We start from the raw sequence: 20,603 nt of genomic DNA on the forward strand, positions 1-20,603 counted from the left end.
GTAGAAGAAGAAGAAGAAGAAGAAGAAGAAGAAGAAGAAGAAGAAGAAGAAGAAGAAGAAGAAGAAGAAGAAGAAGAAGAAGAAGAAGAAATAAAAAGAATTATAGGCTGATGAGATAGCACTTGTTGCTAAACCTAAAATTCTGAGTTTGATCTCCAAGACCCACATGGTGGAGGGAAAGAACTAACTTTTGTAAGTTGTCCTCTGCCCTGTACATGCTGGCCATGGTGTGCACATGCGCGCGCGCGCACACACACACACACACACACACACACACACACACACACATGTATGTATGTATGTATGTATGTATGTATAAAGAATTCTTGAGAACAAAATCATTTTCGCTATTTCTAAAAGGCAAAAAGAAACATCATTTCATTTTCAAACTGAACCCAAAACATAAATCTTCACTATAGTATATATATCTGTACATGTAGACTTGTGGAATGTTTATTATGATAGTTGGGAAACACAGAAGGAGTTTTAGCCATGGATAAGGGGCAGCCATACCAAAAGAAATAAAGAGAAGAAAGAAAGATACTCTGAGGGCACCTTTAATTTCCAGGCCACTTTAAGTGGTGTGGGTTTTCAAAATTCTTGAAGTTTGAGTTAACCTCAGTCACATAATTCTACTAAAAAAATTAGCTTGGGAAGTAAGAATTAGAAAAAAAATCTGTGTACAATGCATAAAATGATGTTTATGATTCTAATAATAGTCATTGGGGGACGATACAAAAATAATAATGAAAGTCAAAGAAATACAGAGAGGAGGAGCCCTAAGAGATGTAAATGAGTGAAAATGGAAGGGCCAAGGATGCAGCTTGTGGTAAAACAATTACCTACCATGCACAGGATTCTGGGTTCCATCCCCTGGGTCACATAACAAAAAAAAAATTTAAAGGACAAAATGAAAAGGAAGTGATAAGTACATACAGAGAGTCTTGTGGTGAACATTTTTCCAACCATGTTTTTCATTGAGGGAGATTTACAGCCATTCAACAATGACCTTTGAGATTCCAAAGAACAGTTGGGCAATTTAATGCAATCTTTTCACATTGGAAAACTGGTGTCTGGCTTTTTATTTTCAAATCATAAAGTTTACCCAGAAAATAAATCCTTTTTCCCCCATAAGCTGTTGAAATTCTACAGGTGCAAGAACAAAAGGAAACTGACCACTTGAAAAATGGTTATAGAAGTCTTGGTGCTGTCCAGCTTTTAGTAACACATGATGGGATGTGCAGTTGAAAGTGGGAGGCAAAATGACTTAGTTGTTAAAGGCATTATTACTTGGAGAAAGAATAAAGGTTTAGCCTCTCAGTGGTCTTGATCAACGCTATCGCAAGAATGAAGGTACAGATATGTGCTCTCTACACATTCGTCACTCTAACAGAGTGGCACAGACAAGCCACCGAAAGAGCAAAATGTTGAAGCACTAGCTAGGCCTAAGGTGAATAATAGCCTGGGTCTTAAGTGTGATAGTCAGTTAGCTCTCAGTTTGATCCTGCATCAAGATTGCCTAAGGCTTAAGGCCTTGGACATAAAATAAGTTGTCATCTTGACGTAATCTAGAATAACCTGTTAGGAGAGTATCTTAGTCAATGTTCTACTTCTGTGAAGAGACACCATGACCATGGTAATGCCTTTAAAAACAGCATTAATTGGAGAAGGCTTACAGTTCAGAAGTTTAGTCCATTGCCATCATGGTGTCATTAAGGCAGACATAGTACTGGAGAAATAGCTTGAATGTTCTACATCTGGATCCACAGCCAACAAAAAGAGGAAGATACTGCCTTGAATATTTGAAACCTCAAAGCTTGCCCCAAGTAACATACTTTCTCCAACAAGCAATATCTACTCCAAGGCCACACCTCCTAGTCGCTGTCAAGTAGTGAAACTCCCCAATGACTAAGCACTCAAATATATGGGTCTATGGGAGCTGTTCCTTTTCAAACCACCACAAGGAGATCCGATGAGGAGCTGTCTAGCTGGCCTATTGGCATGTCTAGAAAGGATTTTCTTTCTTTTTTTTTTTTTTTGGTTTTTTCGAGACAGGGTTTCTCTGTGGTTTTGGAGCCTGTCCTGGAACTAGCTCTTGTAGACCAGGCTGGTCTCGAACTCACAGAGATCCGCCTGCCTCTGCCTCCCGAGTAGAAAGGATTTTCTTGATTGTGTTAATTGGCATGGGAAAATTGAGTCTACTGTGGGTGGTATCATTCCCAGGATTTATGTACTGTACTGTATAAAAATGGAAGAAGTACCAGGAAATGGTGGCACACACCTTTAATCCCAGCACTTGGGAAGCAGAAACAGGTGGATCTCTGTGAGTTTGAGACTAGCCTGGTCTACAGAGAGAGTTCCACAATAGGCTGTAAAACTACACAGAGAAACCCTATCTCAAAAAATAAATAAATAAAATAGAGTGGAAGAAGTATGCTTAGCACTAGCAATGGCAATGCATTCATTGCTCTTTGCTCTTGGCTGTGAAGAGATTGTCATTAGATCCTGTTACCTTGATTTGCCGCTGTCTGTGATGGATTGTAAACTAGAACGAAAACAAACCTTTGCTGCCCTAAGTTACTTGTTGACAGGTGAACTAGGATACTTAGGAGCTGTAATGGCTAGTAGTACCCCTACCCCTGCTTTGGAAATTCCCAGAAGGTCTCCTGAGTTAGAGGAACGATAAAGAGCAAAGTTCGGATATCAGTTACCTTGCTCATTGCTGTGAACAAATCCCTGACACAAACTTGCTTAAGGAAAAGTTTACCTTGGCTAGCAGTTTGAGGCTACTGCCCAACACAGCAGGGAAAGATAGTGTCCAACCTAGCAGGGAAGGCATGGGGGCAGGAACCTGAGGCAGTTGAGAACATCACATCAACAGTTGAGAGGCCAAGAGTACTGACTGCTAGGTTAGCATTCAGCACTTTGTCATTATTGTTCAGTTTGGTACCCAAGCCCATGGGACACTATCATCCACATTCAGGTTGTGTCTCCCCTGCGCTGTTAACACCTTTCTGTAAACACCTTCAGTAAGCGGGTCTCCCAGAGGCTGGAAAATCAGTAAGTCAACAATGGAGATTTGTCATTACACTTCATGCTTAGTTCAGTGAAGGCTAAGCCACAATTCCCATCCCAGAGTCTTCTAGGTCTCCTGGACCATTCCAAGAAGGTAAATAGTGTACACTGTAGAAAAAAGCCCAAATGGAGCACAGATATTTTTTTCTTATCTCAAGTTGAGATAGGCTTTATTCAATACCTTCTAATAAGAACCTATAAGCTAACATTTTTATCCTATCTTGAAATTTTACCTTTAAACGTTTTCAAAATCCCTGACCCCGCATACATATGCATTTATTAGCATTAGGAAACTCTAAATACGTGTAATTGGTGCTAAGCTTTCTGACCTATTTAGTTTACTTATTATTCAAACTCAAGAGTTAGAAAACCAGGACAAATGGACTGACTCCTGTTCTTATGAATAAAGTTTTATTGAAATGAAGCCATATACATTATATCACTTGCCTGAGGTTCTGACAAGAAATAATTGTAAATGTGATGACGTGGAAAAAGAATCAGAAATTGACTCTTTCATTGCTTGAAGGCCAGAGGTCTAAAATCAAGCTGTAGACTAAAATCAAGGGGTGTAGACATATCTTGGCTTCCTCCAATAGATCTAAGTGAAGATATTTCCTATTCCTTCCTATCATTGATAGCTGCCAACATTCCTTGAGGTTAGAACAGTGATTCTAGCTGCTGCCTGTGTCTTCACACGGCCTTCAGTTCTTCCCTGTGTGGCCCACATTCTTTTCTTTCTCTTCTGCCTTAAAGCTACTTGCCACTGGATTAAGAAACTGCACAAATTATTCAGGATAATCTCATATCAAGATCCTTAATTAAGTTAATAAAACTATTTTCCAAATATGGTCACACATTCAATAAAGAAACATTCTTCAAGTGGACATGTCTTTCAGAGACTGCTGACTGCCATTCAACCCATACCCCCATGTGTTTATGTATCTTTCATCTCTGGCTACTATTATGTTAAAATTGGTCTCAGAAACATCAAATATTTACTATTTGACCCTCTTTCTAGAAAGTCTTTGCCAAATTCTTGTCTAAATTTATGGCCATGTTACAATGAAGCTCTGCTAATTATTCTGTCTCTTGGCAACAATCAGTCCTGTACACATGTGTGTGCACACATATACACACATGCACACACACAAACACACTTAGAGTATCATGATCTATTTATTGTTTTTGATGAAACAGGGTTGACAGTTTGACTGCAAAGTAAGATGCAAATATGGCCAGTGTATTATTGCACAACATTATATAATTTGTGAAGAACAAAACACTACTCTAGTAAAACTGACTTTCTTTTCCAAATGTCACATATACCTGAGGTCAGTGTGCCCAAATATGGGACTGAGGACAGTCTGAAAAACAGAGGGCAAGATAGTAGGGCTCTGAATTTTCCTCAGAATGTTGCTTCTGAAATCGACACAATAGGCACAGAATGACCTACTTTTTGCTCTTGTTAAATATCAGAGTAAATCTCCACATGTAAATTCCACATTAAAACATCCTTGAAGAGCAAATGACGCAATAATATTTAAATTTGTGTTTTGCAATTTTAATTGGTGAGAAACTTCAAGGAAATCTTCGCAAGTTCTCATGATGCAAACAAATGTTGAAATGAGCCCAAATATTAAATTTGACCAGAAATAGCTGAAAGAAGGTCCTGTGAGGGATCTATCTTATGTATTCTATACACATATACACATACATATAAATACGAATACTGGCATTTATATAGGAATATATTATACCCACTAAGGTACAAGTAGGCTGAAAATAGATTTACTACATTTAGTTTCCTCATAAATGTGAGAGAACTATGGAGATCCTTGCCTTTCTCATAACCCAAGGAAGAGGAAATCCATTATCATCTTTCACCAAGTACAGAATGTTAGATATCACTTCACAAAATAAATGAAATAATTTCTGGGAATTATTAAAGGAATATTACCTTTAAAGACTGTAAAAGTCATTTTACGTATTTCTGTTCATAGACATTATTGAGGCCCAATAACAGTAACAAGGGTAGAATTAAAACATCATCCTCTCCTCCAAGATGCTAGTTATTAAATAGCAACTCTATTTTATACAGTGTCGATTTGGTTAAGGGCGAGTCTCCTAACCAAGGAATCTAACATCTGGAGCTGACATCAAGTAGTGCCCTATTTGGAATGCTGGGTGATGTACTAACACTGTGATAGTACAAGCCATTAAATTATGAAACACAGGCCGGGCAGTAGTGGCGCATGCCTTTAATCCCAGCACTCAGGAAGCAGAGGCAGGTGGATCTCTGTGAGTTCGAGGCCAGCCTGGTCTACAAGAGCTAGTTCCAGGACAGGAACCAAAAAAGCTATGGAGAAACCCTGTCTCGAAAATCAAAATAAATAAATAAATAAATAAATTATGAAACACAGACGGGACTGGGAAGATGACTGAGTGGATGAGAGGCCTGTTGTGCAAACATGAAAGCCTGCATTTGGGTCCGTAGTAACCGCATGAAAATCCATGTCTGGTGGTCTACAACTATACCCCAACAATGGAAAGTGAACCCCAGAGAATTACTGGTGAGTCACCAGTAACTGAATCACCAAGCTCTGGGTTCTGTGAGAGACCCTGACTGGAAAATATAAGATGAAAAATGATAGAGTTAGATAGCAGTCATTTGTTTGGTTTCCATGTGCACACTCATGGCTGAGCATACCCACATATACACATATGTATATACTGCATACCAGAGAGACAGAAAGACAGACAGACAGACAGACAGACAGACAGACAGAGCCTTACCATCCCTAAAACCATACAGCATAATAACCTATCTACCTAATTCTTTCTCTTTAGGAACAGAAAATAAAGGCAAACACAATGTCCTTGGCCCTGATTGGAACTGTATGCCCCAGATGACCACCTTCATTGGCGAAGGGGAACAAGAAGCCCAAATCACATATATAGATTCTAAGCAGAAGACAGTTGAGATGACAGACAGCACCTTATGTCCCAAAGAGCACCGGCATTTATACATTGACAACTCATACAGTTCTGATGAACTTAGCCAACCACTGACTCAGCCAGGAGATGCCCCCTGTGAGGCCGACTACAGAAACCTAGCTCAGCGGTCCCTGCTGACCCTCTCAGGACCAGACACTCTTAAGAAAGCACAGGAATCCCCACGAGGAGCTAAAGTGTCCTTTATTTTTGGAGATCTTGCCCTGGATGATGGCATGAGTCCCCCAACTCTAGGCTATGAAAGACTGTTAGACGAGAATCCAGAAATGCTGGAGAAGCAGAGGAATCTCTACATCAGCAGTGCCAATGACATGAAAAACCTGGACCTCACTCCGGACACAGACAGCATCCAGTTTGTGGCAAATTCTGTATATGCAAACATCGGTGATGTGAAGAACTTTGAAGCCCCTGAAGGGATAGAGGAGCCCCTCTTACATGACATCTGTTACGCAGAAAACACGGATGATGCAGAAGAGGAAGATGAGGTGAGCTGCGAAGAGGACCTTGCGGTGGGTGAGATGAATCAACCAGCCATCCTTGACCTGTCCGGGTCAAGTGACGACATCATTGACCTCACGACCCTGCCTCCTCCAGAAGGCGATGACAATGAGGATGACTTCCTCCTGCGTTCTCTGAACATGGCCATCGCTGCTCCCCCACCTGGCTTTAGAGACAGTTCTGATGAGGAGGACACTCAGAGCCAGGCAACATCCTTCCAAGAGGACAAGGAACAAAGCAGCAGCCTACAGAATGAGGAGATTCCTGTCTCCCTCATTGATGCTGTGCCCACCAGCGCAGAGGGCAAGTGTGAGAAGGGACTGGACCCTACTGTCGTTTCCACACTAGAAGCCCTAGAAGCTCTCTCCGAAGAACAACAGAAGAGTGACAGTTCAGGTTCTTTCACCATTGTTACATTTATTCACTGATAACCATTGTCATCTCATCCTTTTGAGCCATTTGTCCTTGGAGTCCTGTTCTGTGATGTTTTCCATTTCATACGTGTCCCATTCCATAAATATGCTGATCCGTAAATATCATCATGGGGGTTTTGTGTTAGGTGATTTCCTTTGTTGCTAATTTAAAAATAAATTATGGCACCCCTCCCCTTCTCTGGAACAACTATGCAATAAAATCAGAGTCCTTACTGAAAAGGGAAAAACATCTTGTTTTTTTTTTATTTTGTTATTTTTGTCATTGTGGTTGTTTGCTTTCATTTTTGTAATAATAATGAGTCACATTTTCTTGCATGTCTCTAGGTGCCTCTGCTCCAGCCAATTAACTGCTTCTTGTTTTTTATGGCATACAGGTGTAGCCATCTTGCGGGCTTATAGCCCTGAGTCTTCATCAGACTCGGGCAATGAGACTAACTCTTCTGAAATGACAGAGGGTTCTGAGCTAGCCGCAGCCCAGAAGCAGTCGGAAAGTCTCTCCCGCATGTTCTTGGCCACTCACGAAGGCTATCACCCTCTGGCAGAAGAGCAGACAGAGTTCCCCACCTCCAAGGCCCCCTCAGGGGGCTTGCCTCCAAAGTCCTCCCATGGCCTGGCTGCTCGCCCAGCGACCGACCTCCCACCCAAAGTTGTGCCTTCCAAGCAGATTCTTCATACAGACCATATGGAAATGGAGCCAGAAACCATGGAGACCAAGTCGGTCACGGACTATTTTAGCAAACTGCATATGGGGTCAGTGACATATTCCTGTACCAGCAAAAGGAAAAGCAAACTTGCTGAGGGAGAGGGCAAAGCCTCCCTGAGTGGGAATGTGCCAGGAAAAAAGCAGCAAGGAACCAAAATGGCAGAGATGGAGGAGGACACCAAAGGCAAAGTTGGCACTGTGTCTTCGAGAGACAGTCCACACCTCAGCACTTTTAACCTGGAGAGAACTGCCTTTCGCAAGGACAGCCAAAGATGGTATGTGGCCTCTGATAGTGGCGTGGTAGAGAAAAGCGGCGTGGAAGCACCAGCCATGAAAACTTTTCCCAGAGGTCCGGGTCTGGGAAACAGGGAGGCCGAAGGGAAGGATGAGGGTGCTGTGGAAGGAGAGGCTGATGACAGTTCAGGACTTGACCAAGGGGACCGCTTCCTAACAGACATGGCCTGCGTGGCCTCAGCCAAAGACTTAGAAAACCCTGAAGATGCTGATTCGCCCACTTGTGACCATGCCACTAAGCTTCCTGAGGCTGAAGATAGCGTGGCCCGCCTTTGTGACTACCATTTGGCCAAGCGGATGTCATCCCTGCAGAGTGAGGGCCATTTTTCTCTACAGAGCTCTCAAGGCTCTTCAGTGGACACAGGCTGTGGCCCAGGCAGCGGTAGTAGTACCTGTGCCACTCCTGTGGAATCGCCCCTCTGCCCCTCCATGGCCAAGCACCTGATTCCAGATGCTTCTGGGAAAGGAGGGAGTTCTATTTCACCGGATGAGAGAGTCCCTGGCCATCCCAACCATGGAGCCACCTTCAAGGAATTACACCCACAGACAGAAGGAATGTGCTCGCGCATGTCAGTGCCTGCTCTGCACACAGCCATTAATGCCGACCCCCTGTTTGGCACTTTGAGAGATGGATGCCATCGATTGCCCAAGATTAAGGAAACCACAGGTACAGCAATGATGGATTTAGTGTTTTATTTTATGTGCCAGGAACACGGGGAACCTTATTTACAACAAACCTAAAAATATAGAGTAAAAGGTAGAAAAGAGGCCACAGAGCTGTTAAGAAGCAATCATTGACTCATTGGCAATAAATAGTGACTTCTCAATCTGGAACAATGTGGGAAATAGGGTTTTCTCATTATAATCTTGCTTTGCTCTTACTTTAGGATTTGATGGAGTCATAAATTTTGTTCTGAGTTCTGAGTGTAGAGGTCCCCATATGACTCCTGCCTACAACATAGTATTGCTTAAGGTCACATGGCACTTTCATTTTCTTCTTGCTGAGATAACCCCTTTCTAGTCTTGCTGCTGTGTTGTTTAGGGAAGGATATAGAGCAGACATGGAGGGAGGCTGGAGGTTTGTCAAGATTCTCTGTGTCTCAGCAGAGTCATAGATTCTTCCCTCACCCTTAGGGAACACCTTCCCTAATGTAATAGTCTCATGTCTTTTATGGACATCAGTGTTGGGAAGAATATGAAGGGTTATGACGAGCCCCTCAAATTAAATCTATATCAAGTAGAATTAATAACACAGACACTTCTTGTGTCCACCCTAACCGATCACCCAGCAGGCTCACCCTCTTCCTGGCCTATTTGGTTGGTCATCAGGTGACCCAAGTAGAAGCTCTTAATGTTTCCCGTTCTGACACTAGTGTTTTTCCCATAGTGGCCAGTACAGGTTACTGAGATCTCATACAGGTTGATTTCTAGTTCTACCTTTAAAAAATATCCTTAAGAGTCTTCAGAAGATTTTCTAGTTCTCCCCCAAACTCACTGTTAGCTTTGGCTGCCTTGGGAAAGTTGACTGTGAATGTTACCCAACATGGTCACCTATAAATCATACAAACAGTGCCCTTTAACCCTCCATGGCTTGCAGCCATTACCTCTTGCTCTTCTTCACATGACAGCTTCTTTTTCCTATGGAAGTTGAATAACTTGTCTAGTGTCTTGACCTTAAGCGCTATACCAAGCAAATGTCACACTTTTGTTGTCCTTTTAAAACAGGTAGCTGAATTAATTAGCAAGAATTCAATTTGGACACTTAAAAATGGTAACCTGTGCCACAATTAAGCCAACTCCCTTAAGATGGAACTTAAATATCTCAATCTCAATTTTGTTGGAATAATATATGCAGTGTAATGTTTATTTACTAACTATATGTCTAACCTTTCATAGGTACATACCATGAGCAAGAAAATTCATGAAATGCAATTGTCTCTATACAAATGTTTCAGATTTCTAGACAAGTTCATCTGGGTCAGTAGGTCCAGGAGTAATAGTTCTTGCCATATGTTGACATCAGAAGCTGTTATGTGAAGTCAGGGAGGAATCTTTGGGAAGCGGGGTAGCCCTGACACATGGCAGCTCTTTTAAAATAGACCCTTGAAAAATAACAGCTATCGAATAAAGCAGCAGTGGAAATGTTCACCCAGGGGATGCTTAACAACCCTCTCTGTTTTTCTACTACCCCTAGTGTAGCTTTGACAGAGCCTGGGAAGGAGAGACAAGGAGGCATGCCTTCAGCTTGGTCTCAACACCCTGAAGCTGATCCCATCCTGCTACCATCAAATATTCACTTGGAATCAAAGGTGCCAAGCCCAAATCAAGACCCTAATGATTTCTCCCAAGCAAACCAGGCATTTGGAGAGGCTGTGAGCTGGTGGCCAGCGGATCTGAGAGGGGGGAGCCTCAGGACACCCCCCAGCCAGAGGGCACTCAGACAAAGCAGCAGTGTCCTCTCAGGACCCGTAGGTTTGGAGACCTTCCAAGAGAGAACCAAGGGTGCAGTCAGCTTGAAGTATCCAGGTATCACAGAAGCACATGAGGCCAGTTCAGAAAGACGAGCGGAACTCCCTCTGGGGAAGAAGCTCACCAAAAGTTTTTCCCAAAGCTCGATGCACTTTATCTCTGAGGGAAAATTTCACAAAAGGTCCCCAGTGTCTCATAAAGACTCAAAGCTGTATAGGACCCTACCCTTGCGGAAGCTGGAGGGCAGCAACTGGAGATGCCGAGGACCCTTCAGCTACTGTTTTCTGAACCAAGGGCAGGATGAAGATGGGGATGAGGAGGAAGAGGAGGAAGAGACCACCCTTCAGGTCTCTTGCCTCTATCGACCACAGATAACTCAAGCCATGCAGGAACCAAGCAAGTCATCTCTGGGTATTGGACTGCAGAAACAAGGAGAACTGTCAAGGGGGCCAATGCTGAAGGTCTGGACAGAAGACTCCAGTGGCCCAGATGACTTGGACTTCAGCAGTCTGGCGTTTGATGCCCGAATTGCAAGAATAAATGCCCTAAAGGCTAGCACATATGGAATGCCCGATGGGTTCCTTGAAGCCCAGAATGATGCCAATGAGCTGCTCTGCCTTGTCAGGGCAACCAAGGCGAAGAGGGAGGAATCACGCCCTGAAGCATATGACCTTACACTTTCTCAGTATAAGCAACTGTTATCCATTGAGTCCAGACAGTTGGGAAGTGCCTGTAGAAAAATGGCAATGGCCGAGAAAAGCCCAGAAGAGATGCTTTTAGCTATGAGTTCCAGTTTTCAAGTGCTCTGTTGCTTAACAGAAGCTTGTATGCGGTTGGTGAAAGTCGTGAACTCTGAAACACAGCGGCAGGAAATCGTAGCGAAGATTGATGAAGTGGTCATAAACTATATTTGTCTCCTGAAAGCTGCTGAGGCAGCCACTGGCAAGACCACTGGGGATCCTAGTATTGGACTATCGATGCGACATTCAACCACCATGGCCGCTCTTGTAAGCACACTAACACGTTCTCTCAAGATGCTTTTAAATAAATAAATATGAAAGTCACATCATAATCTACCTTTGCAAAGCCATACATAAACTTTTCTTTACTTTCTGTGTACAATGAACAGATGTCTCCTTTCTTCTCTCTGTATATTTTGTTCTTTTATATAAAATAGGAGATAGAAGTTACATTGATGAAATGTTGAAATGTCCCAATCAGATGTACTCTGTTTATATTATACATATATTACATGTAAAAGGAATATATGAGAAAATGATGGCATTTGGCTATTTTTCATATAGTCAAAACTCCAGGCATATGATGTGAAATTTTAAATTCTACCACAATAGAGGAAAACAATGAATACTTAGAGACCCTATCATTCATATTTAGAAGTAAAAATCAAAAGAAAAAATAGAAAAGAAATCAAAATGTATATAAAACAGTTCTTGTGTTTTAAAAGTTATGATTTTAAGCATTGGAACTAGCAAAAGGATATTTAAAATTCAAGAAGCTATTATGAATTATTAGAAAATATCTATAATAAATTAACTTTTGCTCATAGTGTTTTGTTATTGGATGCTTTCTTCCAAGAATTCCCACGTATTTAATTTTGGTTTATGCTGCAGATGGGCAGGGGGTGGGGCAGATTCCATTGTGTCAACATAAACGCTCTTTACAGTATTTCTAGACTTGAAAACTTCCCCAAACAGAAGAACAGAGGAAACAATGGGCAGGATCCTAGGCAGTAGCTAAAGGTATGGCTTATCTAATTGCATAAAATAAACGGAATTAGTAAGGCCAAAATTAAATTGTTTAGTGAAAAAGAGAGATCTGCTTTGACTCAACGTCAAAATACATAAACCAAAGGCATTCTTTTCTTCCGATTCAACCATGAAGCTTATGACTTCCTTTAGAGAGCACCTAGTAAAATATTCATAGAATTACACAAAACAGAAGACATAATCATCACAAAAAGTACAGACCCGGTATTGTAAATCAGACCACACACCAGCACCTGCGAAGCACATCTTAGCCTTCAGCTCCCAGCCCTCGGCTCTAAGAGCTTCCTGTGGCACCTACCTTATTGGAGCTATGGCTAGACACAAACCATGGAAGGACAGCCTACTACTACTGAGACAAAAGTTCAAATCTAGGATGTTCCAGTAAATCAAGGAGAGATGACTACTCTGATCATTGAAACCATGATTCAAAACGTAGTATTTCTTTAATGAATACTTCATTTGGCTGATAGAAATATGAAATCAGAACAGAAACATGGCAAATTTGGATCACTTCAAGTGAAACTAAGGGAATACAAAGGTGTGTTCTCAACTATCATCTCTCTAAAACTATATTTGGATCAAAACAAAAGAAGGCAAACTCTTTGATCATAAGTTAAATTGATATGTACATATGTAGTTCCTGGATCACTCCGTAGTCAAGCTCTCCACATTCTATTTATGTAAATGGCTTCTTAGAATAAGAGTAGTATAGCAAGAACCAATATTTCCCATTTTTCTAGCCTGCCGTGCAGGAGGCCTAGCAAGGTCCACAGCGACTCAGCAAAAGCCACACCACAGATTTATAGATTGTAATCAATGAAAGGCGTTCAGACATGTGTTATTATAAATAATGTTTGATTAAATAATAAAACATTATTTCATTACGATTCTAAATATTTGGTGTTTTGCTATTGAGAGACTTTAGTGGTGTTTACTGTGGAAAATTGTAGTAAATATTCTGTGTACTATAATACAAACAATAATAGGACGTGTGCTCTGTGTCAGACAATGTGCTAAACATTATCACATGTATTATCTCGTTTAATCATCTATACGATCTCTTGGTTTGGACACTATATTAGTTCCTTCTGGTGGCATTATGGTTTAGAAGTTATGAAATGTGGGGCTTGGGATCTGAAACATCTTGATTTAAATTTTGGTCCTGCCATTCGCTAGCCCTTTCATCTTCAGAAAGCTATCTTTTTTGCAGTCTCGATTTCCTTATTGTGAAATGGACTTCAGTAATGAAATCTATTTCCATAGGGTTTTCACAAGTTTTAAGTAAAATTGTGTATTGTAAAGTTCTTTCCACAATATCTGATGGAGAATAAGTATTCAATGTTAGATATTATAATTATCATGATTGTTGTGTTACATATATTGCCCAAGATACTATGTGGAGGATGTTTGTTTTCTATGCATATTGTATCCTGACTGTGTGCAGAACACATTATGTGTAGTGCATATACTGAAAAGAAGCTTACAAGGAAATGATGGTCCTTTCTCAAATTGCAAATCTAGCTAGAACAACTTCCTAGTCCATTGTGGTTCTTTGAGAAGCCTCAGGGAAATAGCTCTGGGTCTTTCTAGTCAATCTCATATTTCCTGTGGCTACTCAAGTAAGTTTCTGTTCTCCTAAACAGTCTTTACTATTCAAAAGTCTCAAAAGGCCCCCTTCCTTTCACTAAGCATGGGGCTTCTCCCTGAAGCCCAGGTCCATTAGCATATAGGAAGAACATACTAGAATGATACTTGTGTTTATTTTTATCTAGTTTTTTATGTTTGTGTATGTTTTCTAATGGCTAATAGTACAGTGGTATATGTACATAATTTTAAATAAATAAAGAAATAAATAATCAAACAAATGAGCCTGGTGCATATATGCAAAAATCCGGTCACCGGTAGAGTTACAGTCATTAAAGTCTGAAGAGCATGGAACTGGAGAGCAGAGCTACCTGACACTGAAGTTTGTTACCTTTCAGTGTCTAGCCTGTTTTCCCAAGTATATCCCCCACCACTTTTATTAGGCAGTCCTTTTAAAAGGTACAAATGTGTGCAAGGTTGCACACAATTATACAAGGAACCAACTGGGGACTCATTGCCCATCACCTCCTGACCAGTTTTACTTTCTCCATTTCTACTCACCTCCTTCCTCCCTGTATGATTTAGAAGCAAATCCCAGACATCATATTGTTTAATCCATAAATATCTCAGTAAGAATCTTCTGGGAATAAGAAGTTGTAAACATAACCATGCCACTTCACATATCAGAAATGAACAATTTCTCCACATCATTAAACAAGCGCTAGAGAAATGAATGGTAATGAAAACGAAAATCCTTGACGAACCCGGCCGCCAAAGACATTATTCACAATTGCTGTCCCTTTCCCCCATCACCAGTTTCTCTATACATTTCGGGGTCTTCATTCTTCTGAGTCTAACTTTGAACTCAGAAGTGGTCTGAGCACTTGGACCCCAATTCCCTCATACTTATGCAAGTGGATTTGTCACAAGGCACATAGTTGGCATGAGAGGGAGACGTGTCACATGAAAAACAATTGAAGCATTAGTGAGATCCACAATTTATACAGTTTCTTTGGGTGTCAAAGTTAACACAAATGCCACCAACTTTCTGTTCAACAGGAATGAATCCAATGATACAGGCAAACATTTTCCAGAAAAGAGAGGCTGAAAATAAGTTTTCAAACCACCAGGTACAATATCAATACAAGAGTTTGATTCCTTTTGCTAAGAACTCCATCTTTCATGGTAAAGACACTCCACCCACTTACATTCTGGTTCCATAGACTTCCAACGCAAATTGTCATATACCTTAATGTTATCTCTGAGCCACTTAGAATGTTGCTTTAATCTCTTTTGCCTGAATTTTGCTTGATTTGGAAACGGGGCAATTTGTTCTTTATCACTCACTGGGCTCCTGATAACTGTTTTTTGAAATTGGAAATCTAAGGAGATCAAATCAGCTATGTTCAGTCAATTTCTTATCTAAACACTTAGAAAGTTACATGTATGCCCTTCTGGGTTCCATCCCCAGAAGTGAGGGTAGAGGGGAGGGGAGAGAAAGGAAAGGGAAAAGAAAGGGGGAAAATGAAGAGATGAGAGATAGACACAGAAGATTATGGTTGTGGGGGATAAAAGCACATAAGTATTACTTTGTCTCTAGCCTGATTTTGTTTTTCCTTTGAACACGATCAATTTTTGATGTGTGTGTGTGTGTCTGTCTGTCTGTCTGTCTGTCTACGAGACAAGCTTTCAATTTGCCTCTATGGATTTCAATATTCATTTTCTCTCTGATAGTACATAAAGTATGAAAAAGAAATTTAGATGCAATGAGCTTAATCCTCCCTCAAAGGCAGATTATAGTAATAGCTACCCGGCTTTAAAATATCAAGGAACAAGAATTCAATTTTTTAAACTGAGGTTATATTTATAGCAACTTCACCATCATCACCAAACTGGGTATTCTTAGTTATTCCAGTTATCCCTTGGCTACCTATCTCAACTTGAAAATATTTTAAAACTGATTTTTTTTTGAGAATTTCACACAATATATAACTGAAATACCCACTCCAATTCCCCCCAGGTCTCCCCAGCACATGAAGCCCCATCTTCTTATTCCTCCTCCGTTAGAGGCAGAGCCTCCTAAGTCTCTCCGTCACCGATGCTGGAAGAAGAAATTTAGTTGGCTCACTCTTGCGCAGGTGGCCACAGATGCTGCAAGGGCCAAAGTGGCTTGGCCATGTGATGATTAGAGACCAGCATGTCCTAAGACTCCTGCCCAGGCTCAGGCTCTCACGTTCTTCGCCTGCCACCCCCAGGATATTCTCTGAGCATCTCTGGATGCTCTCTCTGAAGGAGGGCTGAGAAAGATCATTTTGTAATTTCAAAGCCCCACATAGGAAATCCATGGGGAAAATTCTATCTACAAAATGTTGTTGCTGCACAAAATAGTGGAAGAAAACAAAACCTACCCTGCTGGGAAATAGATAGAGAATTATCCCATGTGGTTTAGAAAATTAACCTGCTACCTTCAGCTGAGATCCTTCTGGTCTTTCCCACCATATTTATAATTACACCTCAATTTTTTTCACATAATCATTTTAGAGCCTTTGATTTTTTTTAATTTGCATTCTTCTTGGTTATTCTCATTTCCACCTCACAGCTTGAAGCAAACTTCTGTGCCATATGTGACATATTGTTCACAATATGTGCGTAAAATTCACTATAGCCATAGATTTATGTGGTATTTGTACTTTTTCTTGTTGTTTGAGAGTTTCATATATGTATATATGTTTTTTTATCAAATTCAGTCCATTTCCTCCCTCCCAACCTTTCTCTTACCTTCCTATCACTTTCCTTTCTCATATCTCATTTACTCTGTTTTGAAACCCACAGAGTCTGCTTAGTGCCGCCCTTGTATGAGTGCATGTAGGACTATCTACCGGTGCATGGTAGCCTTAACCCATTCTCTCCCCCAAACCCTTCTCTTATCTCCCTATCACTTTCCTTTCCCACAGAGCCTACTTAGTGCTGTCTTTATGTGAATGAGTGTGGGACTATCTACTAGTGCGTGGAAGCCTTTCAGGGAGTTCATCCCTGAAGAAGACTGACCCCTCCCTCCCCAGCTATCAACTGTCGATAGCTGCTCAACTAGGAGAAGTTCACGAGCCCCCTCCAAATTCATGGGGAGATTTTGCCAGCATCGTTCGTTCTTCTGTACATCCACTGTAATTTCGTCTATGCAACAGTCTTCTCATAGCCAATAAAGCAGTTTCACAGCAAACACCCACTGATTCTAACTCCTACAATATTTCCGACCCCTCGTTCACTATGATTCTTGAGTTTTGGGGAGGCGGTGTGATATGGCTGTCCAATTTAGAACTGAGCAGTCTATAGTATCTTATTTTCTGAATGCTACAGAAAAAAAAGCAGCTCCTCTGATGAGCTCACCTATAACAGAAGAACGAATTCATATATACATATATAAATAAGAAATAGGAGGTCAGTTTAATACTGTGTCCACTTAGCAGAATTAAGGCATTAGGGTCTCCTTATGGTTTATGACTATATCAATCCATGAGGTTTTAGTCCAAATAATAGTACCTGCCATAATTCTGTGGCGTGGGCCTAAAATCAAATCAGAAAATGGTTGGTTACTTCCATAACATTTTTGCAAGTGGGACTACCCTGCCAGGCCTGTAGTTATTGCAGGTCACAAGGTTCACAACAGGGTAAGACTGATGGTAGAAGGGTAAGACTGAGATCATGAACACTACAGACCTTGGAAAAAGCCAAATGGAGAACTGCTACTACAGAAGCTTCTGACCAGGGATCTTAATTTCCTTGGAAACCTCCAACTAAATGCTATTTCTGCTGTTTCCATCTTCACTGGTGTCTGTTATCTATCTATCCTGCCTTCCCATCAATAATCCATGACTATTTTCTGTCTCCTACTTAAAAAAGGCAGGCTGATTCTACTCACTTATTCAACAGCTATAAATAACTTTCTAACGGTGGGCAAATACCGTGTGGGTATAGTGATTAATAAGACTGATAAACCGTCTAGCAAAGACAGAGTGCCTATTCTAGAGTGAGTATGCCTTTATCATTCTCTGCCAAAAGAGGAGTTCAGAAGCAGCGTCATTCCAAACAGCCTTTATCTGCAGGCTGTATCTGGATGAGAAAATGGCAGGCTGACACTTGGTGACCAGAATAAAATACAGTTAGGCAAAAGAAAAAAAAATTCTCAAAACTTAAATATACTTTCTATCAATTAATTCCAAATGGCTAAGGACATTAGAAAATTTTGTGAAACTAGTTGGAGTTTTGTTTGTTTAGGTTCTCACAAAGTAAACCAGACTGGCTAGGAACTTGAAACCCTCTTGCCTCACCCACCTGAGTTCTAAGACTATATCTAAGCAACGCCATGCCTGGCTTCCCAGTCTTTTACATTACTTTCCTGCCAGGTACAGGCATAACCTGGAATCACTAGTGAGGCCATTCCTGAGAAGATAAACAAAGAATTGGGGTAGTAAATATGGTCAACGTACTCAAATATAGTTTAGAAAAACTGTTTTGGTTAAGTCCAACCACTATGGATAATGAATATATACCAGTTTTAAAAACTCTCAAGAACTCACGAAATAAGCAAAGAACATGAGAAACTAAAGAACTTAAGCAGGTCTTTCCCATAAAACCTTATCAAGAGTAGTTTGAAAAGTTCTGCGCTTTGACAAATTGTCTTGCACTTTTCTATGTTTTGATCAGCTGCTAACAGTTTTTGCATTTGTGGTTTGAGTCTTATGAAATACCTCAAAGAGTTCTTTTAATGTGACTTTTCTGTCACTTCCTCTGAGACAGCTTCATCCTTTTCTCTCAAGTCCTCTCCTTCACTGCATGTCTCTGACTGCACATCGATAGTTCCAAATGAAGACGCTGTCATTCTCACTGTCAGCTGCGGCTTCAATTACTCCACCTCCAGCACAGCCACTTTTGGTTTCTTTGTGGCACTTTCAGCTTTGCTAGCTGGTTTTTTATCCCAGTGTCCCATTTTTCTAAACTGTTCTTGGGTCTGTCTCATCACTCGGGGAACCAAAGGAGGCAGCGCAGTTTACAGGCTCTGCTCTGTGCAGGAACTGACCAGCAGGTACTCAGTGAGCAGTTGCTGTCAGTCTTTGAAAGACATGATGTGATTGGTTGCTAACCATCCCACAATATTCTATTTACATATTGCCTTTTGGATTGAAGAGTTTGCCCCAAAGTGGGTCCTCTAAACAATGACAGATAACATGCCATAATAAGGGAATTCAAACCATGTTGCTAGACACTAGTGATCAGATAAAACATAGCAACTGAAAATCATGTTTATCAAATTATGAATATTGAGGAGTGTCATAGTCTGGCATGTAAAGTATCTAAGCCATCCTTCAAATATAGTATCCTTCATTATCCAAAAGAACTTTTGTGCAGTAATGGACATTTTTCTAACTGTGATGTTAAAAATGGTAACAATTAATTCCATGTGACTGCTGGATTCTTTGAACATGGCTGATCAAGGAACTGATTTTGTAACTTTATATAATTTAAATTAATTTAAACATAAACTTGTGTTCTTACTTGACATTTTTAGCTACCCATTTCACATAGGAAATGCTGAAAACATTCAATGGTATATTTGATGAAAATTGCATCAGATAAAGACTTTTCTTTCTCTCTTTGGATTCAACATGAGTTTACTTTACCCAAACTCCACTCCTTAGCTCTGTGTATGTCCTAGGTTAAGAAATACCTGGGCTTCTCAATCATACCACAAGGAAAAGTACACAACTATGTTCATAGCAGTATTATTTGTCATAGCCAGAGCCTGGAAACAACCTAAATGCCCCCCAACTAAAGAACAAAGGAGATGTGGTACACTTACACAATGGAGAATTACACAATGGGAAAAAATAATGACATCTTGAAATTTGTGAGCAAAGGATGGATCTAGAAACAGCATATTGCGTGAGGTAACCCAGAAAGACAAATACAATATGTACACACTCGTAAGAGGCTTCTAGACATAAAGCAAAGAAAAACCAATGTAGTAATAGGAGCGGTGGGGCTGCGTCCCCAGCACCCCGGCCGCCTGGCTAGCTTATGCCCCGAAACAACAATACACAAACTGTATTCATTTAAACACTGCTTGGCCCATTAGCTTTAGCCCTTACTGGCTAATTCTGATATCCCGATCAACCCATCTCTAATAAACTGTAGCACCGGTCTTACCGGGAAAGATTCTAGCCTATGTCCATCCTGGGTTGGAGCTTCATCGCGTGAGCCTCAAAAAGCAGAGCTCTCACGTCTGCCCTAGAGAGGGGAGCATGGCATCTCTCTCTGAGGCGTCTGCCCCTGAGAGAAGAGCTGTCGAGTCTTAGCTCACTTCCTCTTCCTCCCAGCATTCTGTTCTGTTTACTCCTCCCACCTATGTTTTAACCTATCAGGGCAAGCAGTTTCTTTATTTAATTAACCAATGACCTTCCTCCATCAAACGAACCTACAATTCACAATCCCAGAGAGCCTAGACAACAAAGAGGACCCTAAGAGAGACACACATGATATAATCTTCATGGGAAGTAGGAAAAGACAAGATCTCCTGAGTAAATTGGGAGTGTGGGGATCATGGGAGAAGGCCAAAGGGGAGGGGAGGGGAAGGGAGGAAAGCAGAGAAAAATATATGGCTCAATAAAAACAATTTTAAAAAACAAACATCTGGGAAAACTCTCAAAAATAAAACATGTGCATGCACACATACACATACATGTACACACA

General features: G+C 40.9%; 1 protein-coding gene across 5 annotated transcripts in view; it reads left to right on the plus strand.

Annotated features, from left to right (window-relative positions):
* Positions 1 to 14,127, plus strand: part of Frmpd4 (FERM and PDZ domain containing 4) — a 653,313-nt gene extending 639,186 nt beyond the window's left edge. For 4 of the 5 annotated variants that reach the window (XM_026784757.1, XM_026784756.1, XM_013350579.2 and 1 more), the window contains exons 15-17: positions 5,923 to 6,981; positions 7,394 to 8,683; positions 10,216 to 14,127. In XM_026784757.1, coding sequence (XP_026640558.1) covers positions 5,923 to 6,981; positions 7,394 to 8,683; positions 10,216 to 11,537 — 3,671 coding nt within the window. In that variant the 3' untranslated portion in view covers positions 11,538 to 14,127. Of the gene's footprint in view, positions 1 to 5,922; positions 6,982 to 7,393; positions 8,684 to 10,210 lie in introns of all 5 variants that reach the window. The other variant, XM_013350580.2, reaches the window with a different exon arrangement.
* The last annotated feature ends 6,476 nt before the right edge of the window (positions 14,128 to 20,603 follow it).

This window comes from Microtus ochrogaster, chromosome X, assembly GCF_000317375.1.
Source record: "Microtus ochrogaster isolate Prairie Vole_2 chromosome X, MicOch1.0, whole genome shotgun sequence".
NCBI classification, from domain to species: Eukaryota; Metazoa; Chordata; class Mammalia; order Rodentia; family Cricetidae; genus Microtus; species Microtus ochrogaster.